Source organism: Palaemon carinicauda, chromosome 21, assembly GCF_036898095.1.
Source record: "Palaemon carinicauda isolate YSFRI2023 chromosome 21, ASM3689809v2, whole genome shotgun sequence".
In the NCBI taxonomy this organism is placed as follows: domain Eukaryota; kingdom Metazoa; phylum Arthropoda; class Malacostraca; order Decapoda; family Palaemonidae; genus Palaemon; species Palaemon carinicauda.
The window spans coordinates 86,716,382-86,728,881 of NC_090745.1; the positions used below are offsets into that span (position 1 = coordinate 86,716,382).

At 33.8% G+C, this 12,500-nt stretch overlaps 1 protein-coding gene across 1 annotated transcript in view; it reads right to left on the bottom strand.

Moving 5' to 3' along the window:
• Window positions 1-5,012: 5,012 nt before the first annotated feature.
• Window positions 5,013-12,500, bottom strand: part of LOC137614699 (putative N-acetylated-alpha-linked acidic dipeptidase) — a 49,949-nt gene continuing 42,461 nt past the window's right edge. The window contains exons 14-19 of the mRNA XM_068344386.1: window positions 11,091-11,181; window positions 10,381-10,512; window positions 9,913-10,018; window positions 9,284-9,365; window positions 6,201-6,293; window positions 5,013-5,995 (exon numbers count right to left, since the gene is read on the bottom strand). Of these exons, the coding sequence (XP_068200487.1) occupies window positions 5,797-5,995; window positions 6,201-6,293; window positions 9,284-9,365; window positions 9,913-10,018; window positions 10,381-10,512; window positions 11,091-11,181 (703 nt within the window). The 3' untranslated portion in view covers window positions 5,013-5,796. The remainder of the gene's footprint in view (window positions 5,996-6,200; window positions 6,294-9,283; window positions 9,366-9,912; window positions 10,019-10,380; window positions 10,513-11,090; window positions 11,182-12,500) is intronic.

A 12,500-nucleotide genomic window follows, 5' to 3' on the forward strand; every position in this document is an offset into this window, starting at 1 on the left:
TTTTTATTAAGAATAACTTATTTTAAATGGAATTGTGATGGATTCCTATTGTCTCTGCTGTTTGGAATTAGGGTGACAGCTATCAAGATATTGAAAAAAAGGTACTTTATACGCTTCTTTACATATTCCAGTTAAATTTAGATTCTATATTTAGAGTCAGAGTCGAGGCTTTTTCCATTTCAGGTAAAATCGACTGATAAATTTCTTAATAACTGAGTACCTAAAGTTTCTCCCCAGGTCCCGGGCAAAAGTTTGTGTAAATATATTCGTTTAAAATATGGACATAACATTCTCTCTCTCTCTCTCTCTCTCTCTCTCTCTCTCTCTCTCTCTCTCTCTCTCTCATAGAGAGAGAGAGAGAGAGAGAGAGAGAGAGAGAGAGAGAGCGGGGTTTCCAATTGTTGAGTTTCTTTCAGTCTGATGCAATTGTGTACACTGATATGACTAATTTATCAAATTTTCTGTAAACTCTGTATAATTTCCTACTGTAGATGATACAAAATGTTACAAAATACGTCTTGTGTCATTTAAACTCTCCCCTCACTTGTTTCAATTTAAAAATACTGTAAGCCTCTTAGAATGTTTTCTCCTTAAGCAGTTTTCCAAACTTATTGATTTTCAGACAGGGAAAGAAATTCAGATTTTTCATTAATAAACATTTCGATCATAAACCCTTCAAATGAAACCGCATTCTTGTATGCTTAAATCTCATTTTCTTTCTGCTTTACAGTTATTGAAAATTTATTGCTGTGTTGAATAATTCTTAATTTATCAAATCGGCCACTCAATGTTGTTACATAAATAATGGCAGAAAACAGAACTTAGCTGATTGTTGTTTCTACTCTTACGAACAAACGAACCTAACATTGCCCCCACACGCACAAACTTTGTAAAGACCTTTGTTTTTATGTCATTTCATCTCTGATAATCAAGTGGAGCAGATGGGCATAGCCTGACTCTTTACTGAGAGCAGCGGAGCCTTCTTCCTGTTTTCCAAAGGCAGTGTCTGAGAAACTCGCTCTCAGGAAGTCTTTGCACTTAACGCACACCTGCGTCGTAAAATTGTTTTCTCTCTCTCTCTCTCTCTCTCTCTCTCTCTCTCTCTCTCTCTTTATAAGGTTTCTATGAAATGGCTTGCATTGAAATTTCTTCACTCATGGAACACTTAAATGCTAATATTGTTCATATCCATTCTAGATACATCATTTATGCAAGAAAAAATAATCTTTCAGACTTGAAAATAATATTGACAGAGTTCTTTCTGATAAATATTTGGATTTAAAGAGATGAGTTTTTTTCACCTATTAAGCGCATGCATTTTCATATCTGCACAAGGTCCTTTTAATTTTTTTGTTTCGTAGAATGGGTTATCCATGTCGCAGAAACCACGATAAGTAGAACTTATTTGTTCAGGAAACCCAGATGATTTTAATGAATTCATTTGCTTATTTAAAGAATAATTCCAGAAGAGTTTTTTTTTTTTTTTTTTAGAGGGATGCTGGTATGAGTTTTTTTTAGGAAAACCTGTACGAGGTCCAGACCACGAGAAACACTGAGTGCGAACCAAATGAAACCCCCACACATACTGTATATACAGTATACATATGTGTGTATATATATATATATATATATATATATTATATATATATATATATATATATATATATATCAAGATATAGCTAATGTGATAGGTATTGAGGGTCTTGGCGAAGTTGCAAATGTAAATGGGGCACATTTTTAGGTTTTTATTCAACAGACATTCTTCTTATTGGAGGTACTCTTTTCCAGCACAAGGACATCCACAAGTATACATGGACTTCACTATGTGGCAATTACAAAAATCAAATAGATCACATAGCCATTAATAGAGTAAGGAGGAGGAATCTGAGAAATGTAAGAAGCTATAAAGGTGCAGATATTGGTAGTGATCACCAGCTCCTCTTTACCACACTAATATTAAAACTCAAAGCTCCCAGAAGAAATGTAGATAGAATACCTAGGTTTGATGCAACTAAGCTTCTAGAAGATGATCACAGAGAAACATTTGCAATTGAATGTAGGAATCTATTTGAAGTTTTATAGACTTTAAGAGACAAAGAGCAGACAATGAAAAATGGGTGCGATATTAAAAACACATATCAGTCAGTTGGTAGGGAAGTTTTGGGTCATGCAGTTGCAAGGAGAAAATCATGGATATCAAATGATACTTGGGATACTATATAAAGGAGACAAAGACAGAATTGATTTGAAAATTTTCGTGGAAGTAATGAAAATTACAAGATAAACCATGCTAAGAATTCCAGTATTGATACTGAGGTCAAAAGAAAAGCTAGGAATTACTGGAGAGAATATTTAGACAGGAAAGCGGATGAGGCTGACAAAGCTATAAATTCAGGGAGTGGCTATGGTGTAAAAATTGTTCATAGAATTATTAATGTAATCTCTACGGGAGCAAAGAAGAAACATATACCCATCAAAAAGAGAGATGGATCTGTTATAACAACAGAAGATAAAGAAAGGTAACGTTCGATAGAACACTATTGAGGTCATTATATCTCGATCAAAGATTTATCTTAAGAGTGGAGAAATACTGAATAAAGGAAAGTATTTTCCAATAATGTTTTACTCGAGGAATATGACAGTTCAAAATTACAAAAATCATTTATGTATTTTTATGTTGTGGTTACTTGCAGGACGATAGAAAGAGGCGATAGGAAATATAACCATAATTTATTCATTATAAGATACTGATGTGAAGAACGGGCTTTTACGAGATACGTAAAAACAATTTAAAGAAAGTCACAAAATTATTAAAGTGACCCAAATATAATTGATTGACCGTTTTCTACATGTAAGAGAAAACGATCTGTAACCAATACCAGGGTAATCTGTAAGATTTTGTTTATGTTATATACTGTATTAAACAGAATTTGGAATACTTCGAGAACTTTGTGACATTACTTAAGACTTTTAGATCCTGAAATTAAGGATTCTCTTTCATTTCAAAATTGTTACCGAAATTAAGTCATTAGCCTATTTCCTCAAGGGCACCCAGCAGTTTTACAAACAAAGAAACATCATTGCAATTAGATTCACGAAAGGCTTTATATGATTTTCGATATTCCGACATCAATTATAAGTTGCACACTTTAATAACTCTTTCTCTTAATTTCCGAAATATTATTATGCTGCGGGTAAAATTTTCATAAGTACAAATTTAATGAGTAGGCATATTGCTGCGTTATACGATGTAGTTGTATTGAAAGAATAAGGTCGCAGTCATAAATCTTTTTTGGAAAAAAAAAAAAAAACACGATGATAGATGCCATTCCCAAGCGTGTTGCTTAGTTACCCAACTATGGTTAGATCGAAAGAGGCATTTGAAACGGTACAAATAAATCAGTAAAAATATTCTAGGCCGAATAGCCTTGTGTGCACACAAAGAAATGGATAAGGAAGCCTTCTGTGAAAAAAAAAATTCATTCAAAATTAGCAGTTAAGTGAGGCCAAATGTTTGTTTTTAACTCGCATGTTTTTTTTTTTACTGACCTAAATTTATATACCATACTGAAAGTTTACTATAAAGGTCTCCTATGATTTGCAGAGGCACGAGAAAAGTGACAATGCTCTAGACTGACCATATGACATATGATCAGTGCCCAAGCACCCTTTCCATTAGACTAGTACGTTAGTAGGGAGGACCAGGCACTGGCTGCTGATGACTCGGCTGGTAGACCTATACTGTATTCTCGCCCAAACCTCCATATCCCTAGCTGACAAGGAGAAGATTGCAGACCCCACTAGAAACTTATCAAGCTTGAGTGGGTCTAGAACCTCATTCCAACAGATTGCTAGACAGTTAAGTTTGCAACAAGTTACCACAACCTTACACTTCAAGCTCGAAATTGAATCTTAATGGCGAAGGATGTGCATGTTTCCATCTTGAGGGAACTGGTGTAATTAAGTTTCTGTTGAAAGCTATACTATAATCCCCATTGTATAAACTTTATGTCTATATTCTTACTTTGCTCAATCACAAATGACTTAGATTGTAGATTTAATGGCTGTGGAGAGGAGAGTTACTTTAAGCTCTGTTTGAAATGGAAACCTGTTCAAAGAGACTTGTTATAAATCTTCAGTCTGAGACCTCCTTCATAAGGCCAGTGGAATTTTTCAATAGGAGGTGGAAACTAGTAGAATAATTGATTTAAAACTTAGATTGAACTCGTTAGGCTTTCACTTTATAGCCACACCAAAGATTTCTTCAAAATTCTGATAGGCGTAACTTTTTGTGCAAATATATAACTGAAATGGTAGTCTTAAGTAAGGTGGCTTATAAATGGCAGAGGTAAGAGACAGAAACAGTGGCCTAGAGACCGTAAATACATATGATCAGTGTCCAAACCCCTTCTCCACCTAAGCTAGGACCAGGGAGGGCAAGACAATGGCTGCTAATGACTCAGCAGGTAGACATTTAGGCTCTCCCAAACCCCCATCCTTAGCTCACAATGATGGTAAGGTTGCAGAAATTATAAAAACTATCGAACTATAGAGTTTTGAACCCCTGTCCAGTGGATCGCCAGCCTGGGACGTTTCCAATAGGCTACCATTATTTCTTGGATTACAAATGAAAATTACTGTGCAAAACAAAATACTTGATACATCCTTGAAAAGACATTAACAGTCACACCTCTCTGTTGCACAGAAGAACAGACTTTTAAAGTCGTGATTGTCTCAAATATAGAATCTCATCACCTTTACGTATGCAGATAAATCTGATGCTTGTACTCATAACAACAAATATCAATGAAGAAAAAATCAATGTTCAGTAGGCTACCCTATTTCAAATGCCCTTGAAAGTTACTGAAAGATGCACGATAGTAGTAGGTAATTAATAACCTCATTAATGAATTATCAAATTGTTTGTAACACGCATTTTGTTAATTGCTTCCTCCGAGTCATACTACGAGTGTCACGTCACCCAGATCTTAACCCCCACATCAAACTGGACCTTTGGATGTACGCTATACATCAGGCCTAAGGAAGGAGGTTCCTTGGAGTACCATTTTCGCTGTTGACATTGCTGCTCATATTTTCCTTTAAAGCTAGAAATATCTCCAATTCCAGTAAACAAAAAGTTAAGAAAAGATTATGAAAGTTTATTTTAGATTTAACAGAGGTTTATCATACTTTGACTACATAGAAGGAAGTCTCACACTAGTCAATTCTGAGATAGTAGAAATAAGATTTGGGAAAAGAACACCCTCTTTGACCAAAGTCAAAAATATAAAAACAAAACAAATGAATGCACATCATCTACAAAAACTGTAACAATCGTGCCAATATTATGAATAAGATTCCACGGGGACCATTTTCAAAGGCAGGTCGAAAGCTATAGTCTCTTAGGAAACATCGTTACCATATTGCAGTTATTGCCAAAAAATGCATTTTGAATGAAAGCAAAGCTTATCAAGGTTAAATAAACAAGGGGACAAAACTACGTATATTTGTTGAAGCAACAATCCTAATTATTCGTTATATTTCCTTGCTAAAGGAAATTTAACAAAATAGTTAAATATTTTTCTCGGCAGAAATTCGGATAATGATCTGTGTGTCAACCTTTTGCTTTTATAATTCAGCATTTAAAAAAGTTTCTCTTCGGACAGGGACTTTCAAAATAAAATTGTAATGCATTGATATCGTACTCATAATCTCTGATTGAAAGTGCCTCTTGAAAGACATCGGCAATTACAGTATATGTTCTAACTGTAGTCTGAAACAGAGACCAAACTGAAGTCACCACAAGTCGTTCTTCAAGACTTTGGCAGCTGAGTGAACCAAATGAGTAACAGCTTCCAGATGTTGAGCGAACACTTCCCAGCGGCGCTGTTGTTCCTCTTGGTCGAACATGTCAATGTCTTCCAGAACGTCTGTTAGACCAGAGAAAGCTTTGCTGGAGAAGGTGTCGCTCATGCGTGGTGCTACCACCACGTGTCTGTAAAAAAGAAAAGATGACAGAATTCAGGAGAGTCTTTGCTAAATTACTGGGACTGTCTCATTAAGATATCCCTTACCACAGCACTTAATTTTTAGCACTGCAGTCATAGAGTAACTGACATCGAATATATTTTTAATGTAGAGCAAAACTTTAATGTCCCGTTTTTCACTGAAAAAAAAATAAGATGTAAGTCGGTTCTTACTTGAAATCCGTTCTACCCGGGATTCCCAGGGGATCGATGAACGCTTGCTCCACCATCATCATCTTGTCGTTCGCTCGTCTCACCGCCAGGGGGCTGTCACAAAGTTTGAAAAGTACTGAATTATTATTTCTTGAGAGTTCTCAAACTGTATAAAGATCAGTACCGCACCAACAACTTATCCTTGTGAAGAAAAAAATCATCTGTATTCTACACTGATTTTTATTTCTTTCGTGATTATTTACACAAGTTTTGACTTTTATGTCCACCTCTGTATGTTATATACAATAAATGAAGGGCGTTTCATGGGTTCTTATCTCCACCCATTATTATTGAATCTGTTGAAGTTAGAGGTAAAGCATTAGCGTGATATCAATGGGTTTATTACGGAGCTGAATGGTCTCACGGGCCCCATTGCCTGGCGTTTGACTTAAATTTTGCCATTCACAGTAAGATCTAAAGAAAAAAAAATGTCCTAGTACAAAGAAGTTCTTCAATTACATGACATTTACAATTTCATCACGGTAACTTACAAATAGATTTCATAAAAGAATCACATCTCTCTCTCTCTCTCTCTCTCTCTCTCTCTCTCTCTCTCTCTCTCTCTCTCTCTCTCTCCTCCCATTAATGATCTTTTTCCAATCCTAATCTCTCCGGTAGGGACTAGTCCCGTCAGTGCACTTATCACGGTGGACTGGAGGAATTACTTAGGATCTTTGCAAGGTCCCTTTGGCTTCTTTACCTCCATTCATGCTTTCTTTCTTCCATCTTGTTGTCCAGCCACTCACATCTTTTGCTTCACGTTGCAACTTAGGGTTTCCTCCGTTTACATTTGTTCATTAAATGACTTCCCCGGTATAAGTGCCCTGTAATATTGCCCAAATTGATACGTTCATCTATCCACCCATATCCCCTTTTTGATATCCACGATATACTTATTCATCTTAACCAAATAAAATTTTTGAAAAAAATCTTTGTCACCTCTCGAATACATAAGGAATACATTAGTCTATATCACTGAAAATTTTCACAAGTCATGAATTAGTATTCTGAAAAATTAGAATGATAATTTAATACACCATTCCATTTTGAGTGATTATACTGTTTCTGTGGTTAGTGTTGCTCAACTTGTATGTTTATTTTCTTATCTAAGTAGGCTAAGTTATAATAAGATTTTAACCATCACCAAGCATTGTAAGAGAGCTAATCCTAAAAGTATTACAACTTGACGTTATCAGTATTTTACATAATACGTGTTTTATGTATGCAATTTTACGTGTGGGTCAAATCCAGTCATATATCTATCGGTTTATATTCAAGATTAGGACCTTCGAGCTTCTTCCAAAGAGTCTCCTTAGGTGATTTTAAAGTGGGAATACTCTTGATTTAAAATATACAACAATATATGACTGGATTTTTATACCCAATGTTTTTAAACACGTTATGGTGTATTTTTAATTTAGGTATTGTGTATTTGTGTATGCGTTTATAGATATATATGAGTAGGTAAAATATCTATGCATGTATGCAAAAAACGAATATATATATATATATATATATATATATATATATATATATATATATATTATATATAAATACTGTCTTCGAAGTAGGCTATAAATGGCCTCCACCTGGCCGTATCTCGAGCTCTGTATAGATTGTCCATCTGTTACATTCTCATTTACATCCTCCAGTAAACTGTCCATAATTTTTTCCTTTGCCGGCCTCTTGCTCTTCCCCCTCTATCTTTCCCTTAAAATAATCGAATTATTTATGTGTGTATATACTGCTTGTATATATGTATATATACTCTCTCTCTCTCTCTCTCTCTCTCTCTCTCTCTCTCTCTCTCTCTCTCTCTCTCTATATATATATATATATATATATATATCCATATATATATATATATATATATATATATATATATATATATATATATATATATATTATATAATATTTACATATATACATACACACACACGCACAATATCTGTGTATATCGCTTAGGAACCCAATCACCCACTATTTGAAGGGACCCCCATTCAGTATAGGCAAGTAGTGAGTGATGTAGCTCTTAGATCATGTTTGATATGTCAATTACTATTTGTCTACCTCCCATTGCTGCACTTATATGTAAATGGGTACTAGCATGTGATGAGGGCGAAAGAAAAGGATTGCTGGGAAATCCCTTAAGTGGAATGTCATATATATATATATATATATATATATATATATATATATATATATATATATATACATATATATATATTTATTTATTTATTTATTTAGAGAGAGAGAGAGAGAGAGAGAGAGAGAGAGAGAGAGAGAGAGAGAGAGAGAGAGAGAGAGAGAGAGAGAGAGAGAGAGAGTTCAGAAGTGCTAAAGCGTAGGATATGAAACCATATATTTGGTTTGTAGATAGGGTGAAAAGTGTAATGGCAACATAGGGGCATTATACGCAAAAAATTGAAAAGATATGCGTAAGATAGGGATAAATAAAGTGTGCTATGTCTGGATTAGAGCTTAACACGCTGATCATGAGCCTTATGTGAAGGTGTATGAAGTGACTTTTGTGGAAGCGTTTACCGCATAGATAGTTCATCTACAATCCTGCTCTTAAAGAATGACTGTAACGTAACTATTTATAATCTAAATATAATTATAATCATGATTGTAACATAAATGATGATTCCCCTAACCGGAGAGACTTTAGGCCTTGTATTGTAGGGGGTGAACTTTTTTTTTTTTTAATTTAAGAATAATTAGGTCTATACCATGCTAGGTATTGTCTTTGTAAAAGACTGCTCTTGTTATATCTCGCCATAGGCCTATTTGTGATGAGTAGTCTCCTACTTTTAATTGTTTAAGTTACATTTATTTTGAAAAAAAATAATATTGATCAATATTCTATTTAGTTCCTCCCCCTAAAAGTATGTATGTATGTTAATAGATAGATAGATAGATACAAATCTAGATAGATAGATATACTGTTATATATGAAATTTTCTGAAAAGCAGTGTATTTCTCCAACAGTTATTATTTCTCTGGGATTGAAAGCATCTTTGCTGATAATGGTACGTCCTTACTTGTCAGTATCAATTGAAGCTAATTTATCCGTAAATTCCTTGGTGGCCATTGAAAACTCCGATACAGCCTCACTGAAGTAAGCTGGAAGGAAAATGACATAGTTTAATCCCAACCCAAGATTACTTGTGTTTTTGGTTTCTAGTAGAAGTAGATTGAATCTGGAATCCATATGTTCACTAATAAGTTAATCATGACTGGTTTTTGATAAAAGAAATGTGTTTAATTTACTATTTTGTTGAATGATGGAGGAAATCTTTTGTCTAATATTCATGAAACCATATATTGCTTAAAGAAATAATACTATAAATTAGAACACAATAGTTATTTGCTATATCCGGACTCTGAAGTAAGTAATAGCTGTTTATACTAGGCATGTCCCCAATTAAAAATGTGGGTCCCTTTCAATTTTAAATTATTTAAATCACTTTTGATTTAATGCTTGTTTAATAAGCATAATGAATAAAAGAAATGAACCAACTGTATTATTCGCTTATACCTTCACGTATGTTACGCTTCAGTGACTTTGGTCATTAAACGAAGTGGATTAAAAAATATTACAGGATTTTAGATTACAATTTCCCAAATTTCCCTCTAATCCATCTATATAAAAAACTTCACAATGACTCACCTAACGTCAAGTTTGTCTGAGCGACGTATTTTCCCATGCTTAGTATAACCTCTTGGAAGGCAGATGTAATGTAAGAGCTATATGCCATCAGGGATAAGGGCAGCAACTGGGGCAGAAAATTGTGATTTCATTAACAAACATACAAATGCATCTTAACTGTAAGAATATGCATGTAAGTTTATAGTTGTATAATATTGTTTATATTGAAAATCACTGGAAAATTATATATAGCTTGAAGATATTTTCTTTATAAGACAACAGATCCAAAATGTAAATGAATATATATATATATATATATATATATATATATATATATATATATGTGTGTGTGTATATATATATATATATATATATATATATATATATATATATATATATACACACACACACACACACACACATATATATATATATATATATATATATATATATATAAAAGAAAAAAACATTCAAGAACTCAAAGCAAACCCGATCTTCTGCGAAGCTGACTGCCAGAAAGGCCCAAATCTTTGTCAAAGCTGCATGAAACTCGAAGTCTATATCGACGTCCAAATCTTCAATAACCAAATTTCTATTGTTGAATGTCGTCGTATTCACGTCCTGTGCCATAATTGATGAAAGAAACGAACATATTATTAAGTAGATAAAAAAATTAGCTTTAAAATTACTCTCTTATTTTTAGAACATATATATTTGTGAGTAAAATATTGGTTATGGTAAAATTTTGTTATTAGTGACGAATGAATATACAATGTGATTGTAAACCTAGTCAAATATCATTAGTGATATATGATGCGATGAGAAATGTGTTTCCCTCGTGATGGTTTGTATTTTAGTTTAAAAATACACAAATATTTATTGTCATGTAGTTTGCCCTATTTGTTTACCTGGCATAGTGTAAGAAAAGCTACTCGTTAAGATTTTTTATAATTAGAAATATAAGATATATAGTAAATAACGTGTTTGAAATAACTTCTGCTGTTAATTAATGTGTGCAATATTACAAAATTTTTAATCCTGAAAATTTATTTTCGTCAAACAGACTCTTTTATTCAACTGCAAACTTTGCAAAAGGAATATAATTGTAATGTGACTAACAAATGCTTTACTGAAATTATGAATAAATTTAAATTATGAATAACGAAGAGTTATATTGCGAAAAAAATTGATAAACTTACAAGATTGTGTGTATAACAAATGTCGAGAGAAGGAACGCCCAGATTGTGCTGAAACCCTTTATAATCGCTCTCAGCGTCTATACCATGGAGCCTAGATAAGAAACAAATTTAAAATATCAATTATTCGAATGCAGTATGTTAAGTATTACAACCGCAGTCTGCGGGTGAACCAATATAAAGTTATATAGATAGATAACTATTAAGACCTGTCGGCTAGAGATAATCAGAAAAATTACCGAATTCTATGACGATCTAATGCCGACCAGTAACAACCAGTGCTATGATGTCTGACTGATCAGGCTATACCACGGTTCACTTGATTTTACTGGTCAGCAACATCAATGCTGTGCTGTACTGCCTCACTGATCAAACTACACCAGAAACTGATTTTGCTGACCAGCAACACCAGTGTTGTATTGCCTTACTGATCAGGCATTTTATCACGATTCACCGGATTTTTTTGACCAGCAGCGCAATGGCTTACTTCTAAAACACTAGCTTGCTTACCATGATTATTATTAACACCAGATGCAAGCCAGAGACTGCTTTATTAATATTAAAGTCGTGAAAGTTATCAAAAGATGCCCTTGAGTTTAAAGTATCACCTCGGGTATTTCAAGGTTGCACTATTTTCTAAATGTATTTTAAATGAATTTCCTAGTAGTCACATTCATTATTATGGCAATGGTAAATGAGAAGCCATGCTCTACACTGAAAAGCCAAACGGTGCACATAATCAATGAATTAGCAAAAATTAAGTAAGTCTTTAAAGAAAAGGATAACAGTAATTTGATCACAAAAGCTATTGAATATTAAATAAATGAGTTTTGAATATTCCAATAATAGAAAGGAAGTACAGTAAATCGAATGATATCTATAGTCAATTCTTTTTAGTGAGGCTGATTTGCACCGATTCACAGGGGTGCCCTTTTAGCTCGGGAAAATTTCCTGCTCGCTGATTGGACGGAGAAGTTAACTCTAACCAATCTAACAGCAAGATACTTTTCCGAGCTAAAAGGGCACCCGCTGCGAGTAGGTGCAAATGTGCCTCATTAAAAAAATTGAGTATAGTATAGCAACAAGTGAATTTAAACAATTTAAAATATGCTGCTGGCATAAGTCGACATTGTGCAGTGGGTTTACAGTAAACCGTGCAAGACAAAACCTCTCCTTGACAGCTATATCCACCGGTGGTTTAACAGTAATTATTGATTTTAAATGTGATAGATAACAGAGAGTAAAAAAGATTATGCAAAGATAGATATTTCTGCATATTCATGATGTACAACATAATACTCAGGTGGGTTTCTGTTTTTATTATTACATGAGCGTTGGGAATATAATAACGCAGCGTTCACTTCTTATGGATGTACAATAACAAGAAATGGTGATATAGAAAACACCGTGTTT